We start from the raw sequence: 20,272 nt of genomic DNA on the forward strand, positions 1-20,272 counted from the left end.
TTTTAGCAATTGAGAAAAACTGTAATCAGTCATGCATCACACTAGGTAATACTTGCAGCCTACACCTAGCCTCCTAGCCACCGTGCTTCTACACCTGCATTGCTTGCTGTTTGGGGTTTAAGGCTGGGTTTCTGTACAGCACTTTGATATATCAGCTGATGTAAGAAGGGCTATATAAATACATTTGATTTGATTTGATACACAGGATGGCTTTTATAAGAACACCTCTCTACTCTATTTTGAGGAGTCTTGTGAGAATCTACATTCACTTTATTAAATACTGGGTCAGACCTCCCCTTTGCCTCCAGAACAGCCTGCGTTTTTCAGGGCATGGAAGCGTTGCTCAATTGTCATCAAGGGACCTAGCAAGGAAAACATTCCCCACACTATTACACCACCTACACCACCTCCACCAATCTGTACCATTGAGATACTGGAACCGCCTGACCCGACGATCATACCACCTTCAAAGTCGATTAGGCTACTCGTTTTGCCCATTCCAACATTCAATCGAACAGTAACTGAATGCCTCGATGCCTGTCTGCCAGATTTATATGGAAAGCCACAGCTACGTGACTCACTGTCTGTAGGAGCAAACTATTTTCGTGAATGGAGTGGTGTACCTAATAAACTGAGTGTTTAGTCATGTGCCTTCTTCAGTATTGCGAGAATCTACAGTATATTCGGGTAGCTTCTTCAGCATTGTGAAAGTGCGTGCGGTGAGGATACTGCATCTCTGAGGGAGTCTAATTTGGAGCAGAAAGGTGGCACTATGTCACGGCCGTCGAATGACCAAAGCGCAGCGTGGTGGGCGTACATATTCCTTTTTATTTAGAAATGACGCCGACAAAAACGATTAACTATACAAAACAACCGTGAAGCTTACGGGCAATGTGCCACAAATAAAGTGAACTTCCCACAAAGAAAGGAGGGAAAAAGGGCTACCTAAGTATGGTTCCCAGAGACAACGATAGACAGCTGTCCCTGATTGACAACCATACCCGGCCAAAACATAGAAATACAAAATCATAGAAAAACAAAACATAGAATGCCCACCCCACATTACACCCTGACCTAACCAAATAGAGAAATAAAACGTCTCTCTAAGGTCAGGGCGTGACACCCTAGGTGGATAGGTGGCACTATGAAAGGTCACCTGAAGGTCAATAGGAATAGAAAGGTCAACTTGCTTCTCACACTGGTGTGTTCAGTGAGCTGACCTGCAGTAAAACAGCTCAAATGTCATATATCGATAGCAGCTCTGAGGAAAGAACATTTTAAAGAACCTGCCGGCCAGCTGCGTTTGGCAGGATGCTATTTGTCAAATAATTCAGTAACTGGGAGGCCTGCCATGTTGATGATAATCTCCAAACAACCAGATCGAAACATAACTTTGAAGAACAAGAGCAATGGGAGATGGAAGGAGCAGCTTTGTGGGCAGACCCCAGCTATTTATTAATGATAGCATGTGTCTGATCTCTGTAAATGTCACCACTGCCACTCAGAGAAGGGCTCGTCATGTAGCAACTCACAGAAGCCACTAGACGCCTGAGTTTAACTTCTGAGGTAAATGTCTGTGTGCCATCTTAAGTGCACACTTATTACCGATTTATATGTCATTATCTTATTGTTATTAGAAATGATTAGCCTCACAGACGGGCAGATAGCAACGTTCTTCAAACGGAACCCAGAAACATAGACATGGTGTCCACGAGATCATCTAACTCTGGGGAAGTAGATAAAGAGTTTCGTTGCCAAAATACCAAAGTATCTCTTTAACCTTTCTGTTCTCCACTGTGCAAAGCCGATGGGATTCCCTCCCGTTCACAGAGACAATGAAATACGAAATAGGGTTTTACTGACGGCTGGCGTGATCAAGGCAGTGAGAAAGTGTCAATACCGCCTCCCTCCTTCCCTCCAGTAGCTCCATAACTCGCTCCATGCCTCCCTCCTTCCCTCCATACCTTCCTCCTTCCCTCCATACCTCCCTCCATACCTCCCTCCATGCCTCCATACCTCCCTCCAGTAGCTCCATACCTCCATCCATGCCTCCCTCCATACCTCCCTCCATGCCTCCCTCCATACCTCCCTCCATACCTCCCTCCATGCCTCCCTCCATAACTCCCTCCATGCCTCCCTCCATAACTCCCTCCATGCCTCCCTCCATAACTCATTCCATGCCTCCCTCCATACCTCCCTCCATGCCTCCCTCCATACCTCCCTCCATATCTCCCTCCATACCTCCCTCCATACCTCCCTCCATGCCTCCCTCCATGCCTCCCTCCATAACTCCCTCCATACCTCCCTCCATAACTCCCTCCATACCTACCTCCATACCTCCCTCCATGCCTCCCTCCATAACTCCCTCCATGCCTCCCTCCATGCCTCCCTCCATACCTTCCTCCATACCTCCCTCCATGCCTCCCTCCAAACCTCCCTCCATGCCTCCCTCCATAACTCCCTCCATACCTCCCTCCATAACTCCCTCCATGCCTCCCTCCATGCCTCCCTCCATGCCTCCCTCCATGCCTCCCTCCATCCTTCCCTCCATGCCTCCCTCCATAACTCCCTCTATACCTCCCTCCATGCCTCCCTCCATGCCTCCCTCCATAACTCCCTCTATACCACCCTCCATGCCTCCCTCCATGCCTCCCACCCTCTATACCTCCCTACATTCCTCACTCCGTCCCTCCCTCCCTCCATGCCTCCCTCCATACCTCCTTCCATACCTTCTTCCATACCTCCATCCCTCCCTCCCTCCCTCTATGCCTCCCTCCATACCTCCAGTAGCTCTATACCTCCCTCCCTCCATGCCTCCCTCCACACCTCCCTCCCTCCATACCTACCTCCCTCCCTCCCTCCCTGCCTCCCTCCATGACTCCCTCCATACCTCCCTCCATACCTCCCTTCATACCTCCCTCCATACCTCCCTCCTTCCCTCCATACCTCCCTCCATGCCTCCCTCAATAACTCCCTCCATGCCTCCCTCCATACCTCCCTCCATACCTCCCTCCATGCCTCCCTCCATACCTCCCTCCATACCTCCCTCCATGCCTCCCTCCATAACTCCCTCCATAACTCCCTCTATAACTCCGTCCATACCTCCCTCCATACCTCCCTCCATGCCTCCCTCCATGCCTCCCTCCATGCCTCCCTCCATACCTGCTTCCATGCCTTCGTCCATACCTCCATCCCTCCCTCCCTCCATACCTCCCTCCCCACATGCCTCCCTCCATACCTCCCTCCCTCCATGCTTCCCTCCATACCTCCCTCCATACCTCCCTCCCTCCATGCCTCCCTCCCTCCATACCTCCCTCCATACCTCCCTCCATACCTCCATGCCTCCCTCCCTCCATTCCTCCCCCAACCCTCCCTTCCTCCCTCCATACCTACCTCCCTCCCTCCATACCTCCCTCCCTTCATACCTCCCTCCCTCCATGCCTCCCTTCATACCTCCCTCCATACCACCCTCCATGCCTCCCTCCCTCCGTGCCTCCCTCCATACCTCCCTCCATACCTACCTCCTTCCCTCCATACCTCCCTCCATACCTCCCTCCCTCCCTCCATGCCTCGCTGCTTCCCTCCCTCCCTCCCTCCATGCCTCGCTCCATACCTCCCCCATACCTCCCTCCCTCCATGCCTCCCTCCCTCCATACCTCCCTCCATGCTTCCCTCCCTGCATGCCTCCCTCCTTGCCTCCCTCCATGCCTCCCTCCATACCTCCCTCCATACCTCCCTCCCTCCATGCCTCCCTCCCTCCATTCCTCTCCCTACCCTCCATACCTCCCTCCATACCTCCCTCCCTCCATGCCTCCCTCCCTCCATACCTCCCTCCATTCCTCCCTCCGTCCCTCCATACTTCCCTCCATTCCTACCTCCCTCCCTCCATACCTCCCTCTATTCCTCCCTCCGTCCCTCCATACCTCCCTCCATTCCTACCTCCCTCCCTCCATACCTCCCTCCATTCCTCCCTCCGTCCCGCCATACCTCCCTCCATTCTTACCTCCCTCCCTCCCGCCATACCTCCCTCCATTCTTACCTCCCTCCCTCCATACCTCCCTCCATACCTACCTCCTTCCCTCCATACCTCCCTCCATACCTCCCTCCATACCTCCCTCCCTCCCTCCATGCCTCGCTGCTTCCCTCCCTCCATGCCTCCCTCCATACCTCCCTCCCTCCATACCTCCCCCATACCTCCCCCATGCCTCCCTCCATACCTCCCTCCATACCTCCCTCCCCACTTGCCTCCCTCCATACCTCCCTCCCTCCATGCTTCCTTCCATACCTCCCTCCATACCTCCCTCCCTCCATGCCTCCCTCCATGCCTCCCTCCATACCTCCCTCCATACCTCCCTCCCTCCATGCCTCCCTCCCTCCATTCCTCCCCCAACCCTCCCTTCCTCCCTCCATACCTCCCTCCCTCCATACCTCCCTCCCTCCATGCCTCTCTCCCTGCCTCCCTCCATACCTCCCTCCCTCCATGACTCCCTCCAAACCTCCCTCCATTCCGCCATACCTCCCTCCATACCTCCCTCCATGCCTCCCTCCATACCTCCCTCCATGCCTCCCTCCATACCTCCCTCCATGCCTACCTGCATACCTCCCTCCATGCCTCCCTCCATCCTTCCCTCCATCCTTCCCTCCATACCTCCCTCCATGCCTCCCTCCATCCTTCCCTCCATACCTCCCTCCATACCTCCCTCCATGCCTCCCTCCATACCTCCCTCCATACCTCCCTGCATACCTCCCTCCATGCCTCCCTCCCTCCCTCCATGCTTCCCTCCAAACCTCCCTCCATACCTCCCTCCATCCTTCCCTCCATACCTCCCTCCATGCCTCCCTCCATACTTCCCTCCATACTTCCCTCCATACCTCCCTCCATCCTTCCCTCCATACCTCCCTCCATCCTTCCCTCCATACCTCCCTCCATCCTTCCCTCCATACCTCCCTCCATCCTTCCCTCCATACCTCCCTCCATGCCTCTCTCCCTCCCTCCATGCCTCCCTCCATCCTTCCCTCCATACTTCCCTCCATACCTCCCTCCATCCTTCCCTCCATACCTCCCTCCATAACTCCTTCCATTCCTCCCTCCATACCTCCTTCCATTCCTCCCTCCATACCGCCAAACCTCCCTCCATACCTCCCTCCATCCTTCCCTCCATACCTCCCTCCATAACTCCCTCCATACTTCCCTCCATACTTCCCTCCATCCTTCCCTCCATACCTCCCTCCATACCTCCCTCCATCCTTCCCTCCATACCTCCCTCCATCCTTCCCTCCATACCTCCCTCCATGCCTCTCTCCCTCCCTCCATGCCTCCCTCCATCCTTCCCTCCATACTTCCCTCCATACCTCCCTCCATCCTTCCCTCCATACCTCCCTCCATACCTCCCTCCATCCTTCCCTCCATACCTCCCTCCATACCTCCCTCCATCCTTCCCTCCATACCTCCTTCCATGCCTCTCTCCCTCCCTCCATGCCTCCCTCCATACCTCCCTCCATACCTCCTTCCATGCCTCCCTCCATACCTCCCTCCATAACTCCTTCCATGCCTCCCTCCATACCTCCCTCCATACCTCCTTCCATTCCTCCCTCCATACCGCCATACCTCCCTCCATACCGCCATTTCTCCCTCCATACCTCCTTCCATCTCTCCCTCCATACCTCCCTCCATCCTTCCATCCATACCTCCCTCCATCCATCCTTCCCTCCATACCTCCCTCCATCCTTCCCTCCATGCCTCCCTCCATGCCTTTCTCCCTCCATACCACTCCTGCTGTACAGCAGACTGATGCCTCCCTGGTACTGCTAGACTCTGCTCAACAAAGATAGACGCTCCTGTCTGCTTGGATGTGTGTTTGCCACTGCGTTTTTGCCCTGAGGGGGGGGATCTCACTCTCAGCCTCATACGCTCCACTTTCACCACTGGAGGAATGCGTGCTGCATCTCTAATGTTATTGTAACTTTTCACAGCTCATTAAAGTAATTTACTGGACACAATATCTCATACTTACGTATGTCATACAGAGGTTTATGAAGATAGATGAGTTCGGAAAGGGTTAAGATTAGTTTTAAATAATTTGCCAGGGAGATACACTACACGACCAATAGGTATGTGGACCCCTGCTTGTCGAACATCTCTTTCCAAAATCACAGACATTAATATGGAGTTAGTCCCCCCTTTGCTGCTGTAACAGCCTCCACTCTTCTGGGAGGATGTTGGAACATTGCTGCGGGGACTTGCTTCCATTCAGCCACATGAGCATTAGTGAGGTCGTGCACTGATGTTGGGCGATTAGGCCTGGCTCACAGTCGGCGTTCCAATTCATCCCAAAGGTGTTTGGTGGGGTTGAGGTCAGGGCTCTGTGCAGGCCAGTCAAGTTCTTCCACACCGATCTCGACAAACCATTTCTGTATGAACCTCGTTTTGTGCATGGGTGGCATCATCGTCTAGAATCGTCTAGAATGTCATTGTATACTGTAGCGTTAAGATTTCACTGGAACTAAGGGAACTAGCCCGAACCATGAAAAACAGCCCCGTACCATTATTCCTCCTCCACCAAACTTTACAGCGGGCACAATGCATTCGGGAAGGTATCGTTTTCCTGGCAATCCGACAAACTCCGATTCATCCATCGGACCGGCAGATGGTGAATGCGTTTCCACTGCTCCAGAATCCAAATGGTGACGAGCTTTACACCACTCCAGCCGACGCTTGGCATTGCACACGGTGATCTTGGGCTTGTGTGCGGCAGCTCGGCCATGGAAATACATTTCATAAAGCTCCCGACGAATAGTTATTGTGCTGAAATTGCTTCCAGAGGCAGTTTGAAACTCGTTAGTGAGTGTTGCAACTGAGGACAGACAGGTTTTTTTTTTTACGCGCTACGTGATTTAAAGCTCGGCAGTCCTGTTCTGTGATCTTGTTTATACATTGTATCAATTTAAGGAGAGAAAGGTATAAGTGTGTTCATATGTACAGTACGTATGTGTGCACACAGTGGGGAAGGGTCAGTGTATATCCTGGACCAGTCCCCTTTGCCTGTGTGTCTGCAGTGAGACGTGGTGGTGTACGGGTCAGAGCTCTCTCTTAGTGTGACCAGACGCCCCGAACGCTCCTCTTCCTGCCCCAGGCACGGCCTGTCACTTCAATTCTATTGTTAAACACACATACACTCCCCAAACACATCGCCCAGCCATCCCATAGCTAAAACATTTACACACTCGCACACATTCTACTCCTTTAACAGTACACACAGTACACACACAAACAGCCAATCACACAAACCCAACCCTGCGGGCCTCACAGCCCTTTCCCTGTACAGAGGTGACCCAGAAACCCTCAGTGTTATGACATGCTTAACAGTGTTTAACAACGGTTCTGTCAAAAATAGGAGATCAGCGTCACATCTGAACTGTGTTGCTGCTGTTGCAGTGTTCTGTTCAAACAATACAGACTGACAGAATGCAAGTGTTGGACTTCAGCATCTCATCGTCTCTGGAGACTCCTTACCCGCCCCAGACATGGCTGACAGACCTACGGACATAACCTCCCTCTGATGAGCTCAAATATTTGGAGAGGACAGTTCACCATGACGGAGTATTGTGTGCGTGCGTGTGTGTGTGCGTGTGTGTTTTTATGTGTTTGCTCTAGCACACACACACTTGGGAAATGATTTGTAATTTTAAAATGTATTGTTACCTCATTACCTCTTATTTGTAATGATGAGTAGTGTTATAATTATTATCCACATTAGTATCAACCCTGTTTACCGGTTAGTTTGCATTGAAAGAGATGAATGGCCGTTTTAGAGTCATTCCCTGCTGCCAACATGCTGGAGGTGTAACTGTACGACCATCGGGTGTTTTTATCCCATCTCGTTGTGGTGGGCTGGACCTAGAGAATCCCCTGTCCAGTTCTTGGTGGCTTAAACTATTGGCAGGCTGTTTCTCTGGAGATCAGCTTGTTGGCTGGCTAGTGCGGAGGCTTCAAAAGATCTCTGTGCCTGCAAGCTGTCAATGAATTGAAGTTTGAAGGGCTTATTGTTTTTCCTGCTTTCCTTTTGCAGTAGTTTCCAGTAGCATTCCTCACATGCTACCCTCCAACCCCTAGTCTTAGGCTCACTCTGTTCTCACTGCTTTTAAATTCTCTTTTAGTGTGTGAGCTGCATTGTGTACAAGGGATTCAAGGGCAATAAAATGAGGTTTTGTTCAGCGAATCTTCCAAAGAGGAACGGTTTCTGAATTTGGAAACAGGTCTGTGGGTGAGGACGTTCTTCTCCCCGAATTTGCTGGGCAAATCCAAATACTGGAGCCAGCTTATCCTCTGTTTTGCATAAAACAACACAGAACAACAATTTGCTATTTTTAAAGCAATTCTTTTTTTTTCACACAATTCCTCTGCTTTAGTTAGAAGCTTTGCTGCTTCCAAAAGGGGAGTGTCGTCTTTGAGAAATCTGCACTGGCACTCAGAGATCCTACAACGCTGAACGCCATTTTCTACAGATCAACCTGTCTTTCACCGTCAGCCCACACAACTGTCATGTTTGTTTACGCTCAGACTGAAAATGGAGAGGATTGTTTCATACAATGCATACTGATTGGGTGGGATGCAGCCCTACAAAAGGACAATCCAACCATGTGTGTTTCTGTTTTCTCAGAAATGCGATCTCTGTTTTGTAGCGCCGCTGTGATCTTCGGAGCAGACGTGTTGCACCAACTGTCTCTGCTGTAGTTCAGAATACGTTTGTAGCAGAGCATTTAGGCCAGGAATGGGGTCAGGTTCTATTGAAGGTACAATTAACGCAATGATTTGATCGCAAATATTTTTGCGGGGGCGTATTTTTTCACATAGTGTAGTGTAGGTTTGTGTGAACAGATATAGCTTATTTTGTTTCATTTTTTGTTGTTGTTGTTGTACAACACTCACAATCAATCAAACAAGGAAAAGCAATTAATACACATGTCTCTATACCTGTGGCATTGTGCGAAACGGAGTGATTATCCAAGTGATTGAGTGATTATCTGTATAGTGGCAACAGAAAGCAATGTATCATTGTGTGCCAAGAAAACGATCAGTGTTACTCTTGAACCATTGATTTATCACTTCCCTCACTCAACACGTCCACTTTCCTTTCCTTCTATCTGAGATGGCAATGTTTGGATTGTTAGAGACTCCTCTCTCTCTTCTCTCTAGGTCCCTCTCTGGTCGCATTGTAGGGGGAGTGTGGTGGTTCTTCACCCTCATCATCATCTCGTCCTACACGGCCAACCTGGCTGCTTTCCTCACCGTGGAGAGGATGGTGTCGCCCATAGAGAGTGCCGAGGACCTGGCCAAGCAGACGGAGATCGCCTATGGTACTCTAGACGGAGGCTCCACCAAAGAGTTCTTCAGGGTAAAGCTCTATGTCATCAAATGTCATGAAAAAGCATCAACTGTCATGAAGTGGCTCCAAGTAGTTTTTGACGAGGCGGTTACATTTCTCATAGAGCATCTACATACAGTATTTTACCCATTATTGTTTTTGCACCTTAGAGATCGAAAATAGCCGTATTTGAGAAGATGTGGTCCTACATGAAGTCTGCCGACCCGTCAGTGTTCGTGAAGACCACAGACGAGGGCGTGGTGCGGGTCAGGAAGTCCAAAGGGAGGTATGCCTACCTGCTGGAGTCCACCATGAACGAGTACATCGAGCAGAGAAAACCCTGTGACACCATGAAGGTGGGAGGGAACCTGGACTCCAAGGGTTACGGAGTGGCCACGCCCAAGGGATCGGCACTAAGGTATTACAGTGTGTAGGCTGGTCACGTCACCATGACGATCGACCACACCTGTTATGTTTTACATGTGAATGCCAAATGCACCCTTGAGGTGAGAGAGGTTACAGTTGCAAATTATCCCACTTTTGTAAAGTAAATAATAATTAGTGAAGAGACTATTTCTTTAATAAATGTAGCATGATGTTATATATCAATTTACAATCTTTGGGCAAATTATGCACATTTTAGTCTGTTTCAGTGATAATGCTAGTTAAGAGATAAAGAGATAACGTCTCATTACGAGATAAAGAGATAAAGTCTCATTAAGAGATAAAGAGATAAAGTCTCATTATAAGATAAAGAGATAAAGTCTCATTACGAGATAAAGAGAAACAGTCTCATTACGAGATAAAGAGATAAAGTCTCATTACGAGATAAAGAGATAAAGTCTCATTGAGAGATAAAGAGATAGTCTCATTCAACTATTCTCTACTCCTGATTTGTAACCACTCTCACCAGACGTCTAGAACATGCCCCCCCCCCCCCCCACTGTCTCAACTCAGTCCATAAAGTATCATCAACATCATATTGGAATCATGACTGTTCAGGCCTTTACTTTCTTCAGACAGACACTGGTTATAATACCATTTTGTAATGTCTTGCTCCTCGGAATAACTAAGAAAACTGGGGGTAATAACTGTTACGAAAATGTAAATTCAGTCTTGATAGATAATAAATGAAAGCTATTTAATTAAATTAACTTTAAATTGCACCCTGATGTTATTACCTGCATATTTTTTTATCTCAGAACTTCTAGAGTTGTGCACTTTGACAGTAAATCTCAAAACGGCATTTTCCCAAGAAATAGCACTTGAATTAGAATCCTAGGTGTTAGTTATTACCTTTTCTGTACATCTCCTGTGATTTAATTGCAATTTTATTTTAGTACCAAAAACCAATTATGAACCAATATTTTACAAGTTATTTCAGGGTAAAGGCACCCAGTAAAAACATTTTTTTTTGCAAGATTCACGTTTAGGAACTCATCTGTTTCATGACTTTTAATGCACCTGTGTTCAATCAGATGTTATTGTCCTCATATTAATGGGCTGCAGGCCCCATTCAATCACACCTAGCAGCCTTTTTGATCGATCACGTTGTTTACCTAGTTTATTAGTCTACCAATATCTTTATCAAGGTGACAGAAAGAGTGGTGTTTCACAAAGGCTTTCTAAGTTACACTCAATATCAAGTGTGATCGCTGGTTCAGCCTGGGCTTTGACGGACTCGTACATACTCTGAGACTAATTGTAGTTTCACACTGTGGCTGTGGGTTCAAATTACGCACATTCCAAAGATCTTGAGCTAATTCTGTGAATTGGTGTTTTTACGGATGTATGTGTATACATACGATTGATATTTTCCTATTCTACGGTACGTTCTCTAAAGTTGTATAAAATGAGCTCTTGAAAAATAACCGTCTAAAACGTCTTTAAACCAACCAGTGATCCCCATGCCACAGTGTACTAGCCTATATTTGCACTATTGCATTTGTGTATGTTGAAAGTAGAAAATGATGTTGAAATGACTGCTGTATGAGCTGTAACAACTGTGCCACATCAGATACATACTATTCTATATGAGCTTAAGGTTTTGATGATTTGGAGAAAAAAAACATCTTAACCATCAGTTCTAAATATGTTGGAACATAGTTTCTGCTATCAAAAAGTTGTAAACTGTGATCAGTTCTCCGTAATGTTTATGAAACAGAAATGGACTTAAGAGTCCTTCATTGCTGTGTATCTGATGTGGCATACCATTACATCCCACCCTTGTCTTGTCTTCTATACCTGTTGAAAAAATAATAATCTTCTTCCTTCCTGTTTTTATTCCTGACGTGTTTTCCCCCACATCATCGTCACATCACTTTATTTTTGTCAGTCGCATCACAAGAAAACTGCCGCTCTCAAAGACAAATGCTACTAAAATCCTAATAGAGGATGTGGATTTATTTAACTCATCCATTAGGCAGACGGAATTCTTTCTTTCTCTCTGAATAGAGAAAGAATTCCGGGGTTTTACTGAGAAAGACTCTAGCTTGCTGAGTGTTCATGCTGACATAATGTTTCCATCAGACTACTGTACAGCAGCACCTTCCACCATGTTAGTTATGAGAGGGTTGTCCATAATGGACCAGCAACAGCAAAGGGTGAAGAGAATGGAGCACAATGCCCAATATCAGTAATGCCTTGGATAGTGCTCACCTGACCACAAAAATATCCCAATGAATATCTGACGAAAACTGAGTATTGCAAAGTGAATCGACAAGATGGCTGTTTATGCCTTGTCCTTATCCAGGAGGCTACTTATTTTAGATTTTAACTGAAATACATGCCCATGCAACCAATCCAAGACATGTTCTGATATGTATATAGTTCTCCTACCTAGAATCCTTGGTCTTGCTTGGTAAAATCTGTCATGGTTTAACCATGAAGTATTATTTTTATATACAGGACTAGAAACAAATGTTTTTTATTTTATTTTACAGTGGCAGGCACATTATTAGTAGCCTTATTTTTTATTAATTTTTCATTATTCTGATAACAGTACCTCCTTTTTGCTATTTAGACTTTATTTCTGAACTACCTCTGCCACACCGTATCACATCTCCATAAATGCTGACCAATATTATTCTATTATCGTTTCAAGAAACCCAGTAAACTTGGCAGTGTTAAAACTGAACGAGCAGGGCCTGTTGGACAAATTGAAAAACAAATGGTGGTACGACAAGGGAGAGTGCGGCAGCGGAGGAGGTGACTCCAAGGTCAGCCACAGTATGAGAAACCTAGCGGGTAACCACGACGATGGGGGGTAACCGGCAACGAACCTTTTAAAAAAAAACACATCGGCTGCAATACCACAAATCCCCCTTCGTCCTTGTTGACGTTAGTTTGTGTAAGATTACAACTATATTGTATGAGGAATTCTTCAAAAAACGTGCCGTTTACTTTCAAATTAGTTGCATTGGCAATTCCCATCCCCCCCCCCAAAAAAATGTTTGCAGAGTTTCGTGTATGTTTTCTCAAGTACTGTCTTGTTAAAGCAACAATAATTGACAGGTTTGCATATCCGAGTGTTTACATTTTGCCGGTTACCCAAAGTGATATAGTAATACACATCTTGCAGTAGGGGAACAAGGACACAAAGCTAGATGGAGTATTAATGCATATCACTTTGGCAGTGACAGTTTCAAGTTGTGATTTGTGTTTGTTTGTTTTTCTTGTTTTTTTTTTTATCCGTCTAGACATGTACGTAGAACATATCTAGACATAATAATGGGTGTCTGTTTACTATGTACTGAATAACATAAGATAACATGGGTGATGTTATTTATGTCATTTCCTGGTTGAAGAATCCCCGTAAACCTAGCGGTGTTGAAACTCAATGAGCAAGCCATCTTAGACAAACTGAAAAACAAATGGTGGTACGATAAGGGAGAGTGTGGAAGCAAGGACTCCGGAAGAAAGGTCAGTCCATGTGTTGGTCCTATACTTAACACCAAGATTGAGTATTAGCAGTTCTGTACGGTCCCTCGTCCCCCCCCCCCCCCTCCCTAGCACTCAGCACTCTTTCTCTCCAATCTGCCATTTACACAAACTGGTGTCCTTATAACTGTGATTCATGTCAGCCCTGGAACTCAGACACCTTTAGTGATTAGTGATAATTGCTGTGTCCTCACATGCTATGGATGAGACAGTGGCCCGTAATTAGATCTTGGTAAATGCTTGTTTTGTCTAAACCAAAAAAGTAGACCTAGGGTTGTATTCTATTCTCCAAAATGTGTGTAGCTAATGATGATGAACCAATTACAAGGATAACAATTGAAACTGTATAGTGTAGGAATAACACAGTGATAACACCCTTTTGTTCCCTGTGTCTGGGATATTCTACAGACATCTACAGGCAAAGTATTCACAGTTTTCTGAATGAATAGAATTTAGATTTATTTGTGATTTTAACTTTCAAAGTCAAATGAAGAGACACGGGTAAATGACAGCGTGGAGAGAAAGGCCCTTTATACAAGACCTCCTCCAGAACTGGGATCTCCTCTCCTTTAGTGCTGTGTTCCTTGTCTCTGTCTTTAGACAGTGTGCATGCTATTGGTTGAGACCCAAGACACGGCCAATCTGCCACCAATTCCAGACTACGCATGTCACAGATGTGCGCAACCCCTCTTGTGATGTCACGGCAACCACGGCTTGTCGAATCAATTGCCCTTCCCTTATCTGGTGCATTTGCTTAAAAATCTAATTATATTTTATAAAGATACCCCTACCCTATGACGTAAACCTAAAATAAAAGTTGACCTTTCCCTCTTGCATGGTTCAACTCTATAAAAATTCAGTCTTCGGAATGTTTTAGAATACACAACACCAACTACATATCATTCTGATAGTGTGAAACGCTCTCCCTTGAAAAATAGATTCTCATCTCAAGGGACTTCGTGGTTTAGTAAATGATCATCAAAAAAAAAAACAGCGAGGCGATATAGAATGGAATTAATGTAAGTGTTTTAATGCATATTTGATTTTGAATGACTGGACATTATGTCTGGTATAAAATACACGTGTTAGCTGTAAATGCACATTAGTCAGCTACTTTCTAAAGATATGTTCACCCCAAGCCTGTTACATGTGCATGACTCTGCATGTTTCTGTCAGTCTTAGATATGTACTGTATCAAGTATGTTGTTGATAGTAATCAGTTAAATTAGAAAGATATGTCAGGACCTCTCTAGGAGATATACAATGACCTGTTGATTTATCATGAAGGTACACTTACCAGTATGTGTCGTGTAAATTCACTAGGACAGTAGTGAGACCAGTAGTTGAATGGTTAATTACACTATCTTTATCCTAGTGTGGTGTGTCTCTTGGACATGGTCCAGTGCGTCTCACCCTGTGTCTTTGTGTCTGTAGGACAAGACCAGCGCTCTGAGCCTCAGCAATGTGGCTGGGGTGTTCTACATCCTGATTGGAGGGCTGGGGCTGGCCATGCTCGTGGCCTTGGTCGAGTTCTGTTACAAGTCCAGGATCGAGTCGAGGAGGATGAAGGTTAGTTAAGTGGAGGACGGCAGGCCGCGACCCCAACTCTCCAAATGTGTCTCAGGGGGAGTTGTGGGAAAAAAATATGTTCTTATTAATACACACTTGTACAGATGTAGGTTCTTAATTTGATCTCTCTTTTGTTGATGAGCATTTTCCTGCACAGCAGGAAATGCAAGCTAGTGTAATCAAGATTTGAAAAGGCTTCTAAAGTTTGTAAGTTACACATTAAAAAATCTGATTTGATTTGTCCTAACGTAAAATGTATCCACCCTTACAAGAAAAGTCCATTCATTATAATCTGTAGCAAACTGGCTCAAATTAAGATCCTACATCTGTACATGTGTGAACTAGAACAAATATAAGCACCCTCTTAATTATTATTTTTATATTATTTTAACTTTGAAGCAATGACGAAGGCTCTATAATTTACAGTGAGGCAAAAAAGTATTTAGTCAGCCACCAATTGTGCAAGTTCACCCACTTAAAAAGATGAGAGGCCTGTAATTTTCGTCATAGGTACACTTCAACTATAACAGACAAAATGAGAAAAAATAATCCAGAAAATCACATTGTAGGATTTTTAATTTATTTATTTGCAAATTATGGTGGTCTCTATTTTGGTTTGGTTAGGTTGTGATTTGGGTGGGCATTCTATGTTCTATTTTCTATGTTTTGGTATTTCTATGTTTTGGCTGGGTAGGGTTCTCAATCAGGGACAGCTGTCTATCGTTGTCTCTGATTGGGAATCATACTTAGGTAGCCCTTTTTCCCTCCTTTCTTTGTGGGAAGTTCACTTTATTTGTGGCACATTGCCCGTAAGCTTCACGGTTGTTTTGTATTGTTTATTGTTTTTGTCGGCGTCATTTCTCAATTAAAGGAACATGTACGCTCACCACTCTGCGCTTTGGTCTAGTTCATTCGACGGGCGTGACAGAACTTCCCACCACCAAAGGACCAAGCAGCGTGGTAAGGAGGAATGGACGTGGGAGGACATTTTGAATGGCAAGGGATCCTGGACGTGGGAGGAGATCAATGACGGAAAGGATCGCCTGCCGTAGGAGCAGGTAGAAGCAGAGAAGAAGGCAAAGGCAGCTGGTAAAGGGGCCCAGCGTTATGAGGGAACACGGCTAGCAACATTTTGGGGGCGGCACACGGAGAGTTTGACTGATTCAGGTTGGAGACCTGAGCCAACTCCCCGTGCTTACCGTGGCGAGCGTCGTACTGGTCAGGCATTATGCGGTGGAGCACGGTGTCTCCAGTGCGCATTCACAGCCCGGTGCGCTACATCCCAGCTCCCTTCATCTGCCGGGCTAGGTTGAGCATCCAGCCAGGACGGATGGTGCCGGCTCAGCGCGCCTGGTCTCCAGTGCGTCTCTTCGCCCCAGGATATCCTGTGCCATTTCTGCACACTGTGTCTCCGGTATGTCTGCACAGCCCAGTGCGTCCTGTGCCAGCACCCCACATTTGCAGGGTGACGATAACCACCCAGCCAGGACGGGTTGTGCAGGCTCTAAGCTCGAGACCTCCAGTGCGCCTCCATGGCCCAGTGTATCCGAAGCCTCTGCCAAGGACAAAGCCTCCTGTATGTCTCTCCAGCCTGGTGAGTCCTGTGCCTGCGCCCAGAACTAAGCCTCCAGTGATGATCCATGGCAAGAAGCCTCCAGTGATGATCCATGGCAAGAAGCCTCCAGTGATGATCCATGGCAAGAAGCCTCCAGTGATGATCCATGGCAAGAATCCTCCAGTGATGATCCATGGCATGAAGCCTCCAGTGATGATCCATGGCAAGAAGCCTCCAGTGATGATCCATGGCAAGAAGCCTCCAGTGATGATCCATGGCACGAAGCCTCCAGTGATTATTCATGGCACAAAGCCTCCAGTGATGATCCATGGCAAGAAGCCTCCAGTGATGATCCATGGCAAGAGGCCTCCAGTGATGATCCATGGCAAGAAGGGGGGGGGGGGGGGGGGGTACTGTCACGCCCTGACCTTAGAGAGCTTTTTATGTCTCTATTTTGGTTTGGTCAGGTGATTTGGGTGGGCATTCTATGTTCTATTTTCTATGTTTTGGTATTTCTATGTTTTGGCTGGGTATGGTTCTCAATCAGGGACAGCTGTCTATCGTTGTCTCTGATTGGGAATCATACTTAGGTAGCCCTTTATCCCTCCTTTCAGTGTGGGTAGTTGTCTTTGTTAGGGGCACTATATCCTTTGTAAGCTTCACGGTCGTTTTTGTTATTTCTTGTTTTTGTTGGCTACATTACAAATAAAATAATAGGTACGCCTACCACGCTGCACCTTGGTCTCATTCCGACGACGGCCGTGACAAAACCCCTGAACTACAGAGCTACTGTTAAATCCCCTGAACTACAGAGATACTGTTAAATCCCCTGAACTACAGAGATGTTAAATCCCCTGAACTACAGAGATACTGTTAAATCCCCTGAACTACAGAGCTACTGTTAAATCCCCTGAACTACAGAGATACTGTTAAATCCCCTGAACTACAGTGATACTGTTAAATCCCCTGAACTACAGAGATACTGTTAAATCCCCTGAACTACAGAGCTACTGTTAAATCCCCTGAACTACAGAGATACTGTTAAATCCCCTGAACTACAGAGATGTTAAATCCCCTGAACTGCAGAGATACTGTTAAATCCCCTGAACTACAGAGCTACTGTTAAATCCCCTGAACTACAGAGATACTGTTAAATCCCCTGAACTACAGTGATACTGTTAAATCCCCTGAACTACAGAGATACTGTTAAATCCCCTGAACGACAGAAATACTGGTCATCCCCCTGAACCATCGGGCAGAAGACTAAAGCACTTTGTCAGGCACAGAGCTGTTTCAATGAAGGGTCCATTTATTCAGCTATTGACCCTACAGCTACTAGATGAGTTATGTGTGTGAGAAGAATATGGCACACTACTTCTTAGTTATACAGTATTTATTACTCTGTTGGGTACTGTATCGTCTGAGGTGCAGAAACACCTGGCTTTTGTTTGACATCTCCATCTTTGATGACGTAGGTTTGATTGAAAACAATGGCATAATAGCTGCCAGAGGCATGTGATCATGCGTCACTATACAGTAAGTTCCTATTTAGATCAAAGATGTGTGTATCTTTTCATCTTATCCGATAATTAGTTACGATTTGTGTATGACTTTCATTTGCAACTTCTCTTTAACCTCATGAACTTAATGCTTAATAAAAAAATGTCAATGTAAATCAATGTAAATCAAAAATCAATCTATTTATTTATGATACATTTTCAAAAAAACGAATGTCCAAATATCAGTCGATTGCAATTAGACGTGAAACCAGGGACTGAAAGTGATTTAATGTCATGATGACATCTTAATGTGTTTAGCATACATCCCAGCTGTACAGTACACGTTTAGCTCCATCATAAACAGCCATTTTGTTGAAAATGTTTACATGTCAGGTCGACAGCGGAATAACGTAAGTCCTGTGTTTAAAGTATCTCAGCCACATATCGCTACTGTGAGTAGACCAATTAGTCTGCATCAGCCGAAGAGCATAATCCTCGGGATCTATTGAAGTGTACTTGATTTAAATCATTTATACACTGAGGATGTACAAGCCAACATCCAGATCATTAGCTCCAGTTTCAAGCCTACGGGTGTTTCATTATGTTAAACTAATGCAAAAGAGAGTAGGCTGGGAGCTAGCGCCGCACGGTTCTGCTTGCGTTATTGTTACGGGGGTTCGGTCTCATTTTGCATGGTACACTTATTGGCTCTCCACTGTGAGATAACCAGAGAGAAATGAGCAGAGAGAACGAGTGTCATCTTTCACAAGAGTTTACCAAGGAAGAAAATACATTGCGTGACTCATAGCACAGAAGTCAGGATTGTCTGTTTGCAAATTCCTGTTTTATACCAAGTAACTGAACCAATAATGACTTAATGGCTGTTTCAAGTACATTTTTGTTTATTAACTCAGGAGAGTTCAGTAGATTAACTCAGTAGAGTTCAGTAGATTAACTTGATAGTGTTCAATAGATTAACTCGATAGTGTTCAGTAGATTAACTTGGTAGTGTTCAGTAGATTTACTCAGTAGAGTTCAGTAGATTTACTCAGTAGAGTTCAGTAGATTAACTTGATAGTGTTCAATAGATTAGCTCGATAGTGTTCAGTAGATTAACTTGGTAGTGTTCAGTAGATTAACTCGGTAGTGTTCAGTAGATTAACTCGATAGTGTTCAGTAGATTAACTCGATAGTGTTCAGTAGATTAACTCGGTAGTGTTCAGTGGATTAACTCAGTAGAGTTCAGTGGATTAACTCAGTAGAGTTCAGTGGATTAACTCAGTAGAGTTCAGTGGATTAACTCAGTAGAGTTCAGTGGATTAACTCAGTAGAGTTCAGTGGATTAACTCGATAGTGTTCAGTAGATTAACTCGGTAGTGTTCAGTGGATTAACTCAGTAGAGTTCAGTGGATTAACTCAGTAGAGTTCAGTGGATTAACTCAGTGGAGTTCAGTGGATTAACTCAGTAGAGTTCAGTGGAGTTCAGTGGATTAACTCAGTGGAGTTCAGTGGATTAACTCAGTAGAGTTCAGTGGAGTTCAGTGGATTAACTCAGTAGAGTTCAGTGGATTAACTCAGTAGAGTTCTGTGGATTAACTCAGTAGAGTTCAGTAAAGTTAATGGGTAACTATAATGTAATGTTGTGTAACTTCCTGTGTTATCCCATGCAGCAAATCATCGATGCAGCCATGCTGAGTTCCACCCTGGGCCGGATGACCAGGACAGGGAGCGGGGGCGAGAATGGACGAGTGGTCGCCCATGACTTCCCCAAAGCGTCACAGACTCTCCCCTGCATGAGCCAGGCCGCGGGCATGTGATGGGGCAGTCCTTCCTCTGCACAGACCCCACCAAAAAGAGGAATGGAAAAGAGGAGGGAGGGGGGGGGGGGGGGGGTGTTGCACTGTGGCTTGACTACTGCCAATAGGATTCACTGACTGCTCTCTCTGAAGATAGAAACAACAAACAAAATCACTTTTGTAAAGAGACGGTTTATTTGGATCTTTTCTGCTGCAATAAAGATGGCTGTCTTGGACTTTAATAGATGGCATACTTTTGTGTATCAAAAAGAAAACAAAAAGAGAAGTTCTTCCCCAACCCAATTAATAGTGACACTTTTTTTGCACTATGTCAGTTTTCCCGGTCGACAATTCAGTTTTTCCTGTCTACTACTATCATTAACAGTCATGAACAGCTACAGTGGAGTCTGAAATAATTGAACCCCTTGATAAAGATGAGCAATAACGTATAAAATAAAGAATTCAAATACTAAGCTATATTGTATGCAACAAAAAGAATGAGGAAAGGATATTATGTTATACTAATATCTTGGAGAAAGAGATTCTGTT

At 45.7% G+C, this 20,272-nt stretch overlaps 2 protein-coding genes across 7 annotated transcripts in view; both read left to right on the forward strand.

Annotated features, from left to right (window-relative positions):
- The window catches only part of gria1b (glutamate ionotropic receptor AMPA type subunit 1b), a 99,361-nt gene extending 79,352 nt beyond the window's left edge, over window positions 1-20,009 (forward strand). For 2 of the 6 annotated variants that reach the window (XR_016484098.1, XM_036989628.2), the window contains exons 12-16: window positions 9,197-9,395; window positions 9,536-9,783; window positions 13,172-13,286; window positions 14,739-14,873; window positions 19,598-20,009. Coding sequence is in view for 3 of the 6 variants with exons in the window: in XM_036989628.2 (XP_036845523.2) it covers window positions 9,197-9,395; window positions 9,536-9,783; window positions 13,172-13,286; window positions 14,739-14,873; window positions 19,598-19,744 (844 nt within the window). In the remaining 3 variants the exon portion in view is untranslated. Of the gene's footprint in view, window positions 1-9,196; window positions 9,396-9,535; window positions 9,784-12,468; window positions 12,584-13,171; window positions 13,287-14,738; window positions 14,883-19,597 lie in introns of those variants that run through there. The other 4 variants (XR_005053567.2, XR_016484099.1, XM_036989629.2 and 1 more) reach the window with 3 other exon arrangements.
- On the forward strand, window positions 15,140-17,695 carry LOC149979929 (uncharacterized). Its single transcript, XM_090188711.1, has 2 exons — window positions 15,140-16,813; window positions 17,655-17,695. Exons 1-2 carry the CDS (start codon window positions 16,102-16,104, stop codon window positions 17,693-17,695), a joined length of 753 nt encoding a protein of 250 aa, XP_090044837.1. The 5' UTR covers window positions 15,140-16,101.
- Window positions 20,010-20,272: the final 263 nt, after the last annotated feature.

The sequence above is a fragment of the Oncorhynchus mykiss genome, chromosome 10 (assembly GCF_057628025.1).
Source record: "Oncorhynchus mykiss isolate SJ-2025 chromosome 10, ASM5762802v1, whole genome shotgun sequence".
NCBI classification, from domain to species: Eukaryota; Metazoa; Chordata; class Actinopteri; order Salmoniformes; family Salmonidae; genus Oncorhynchus; species Oncorhynchus mykiss.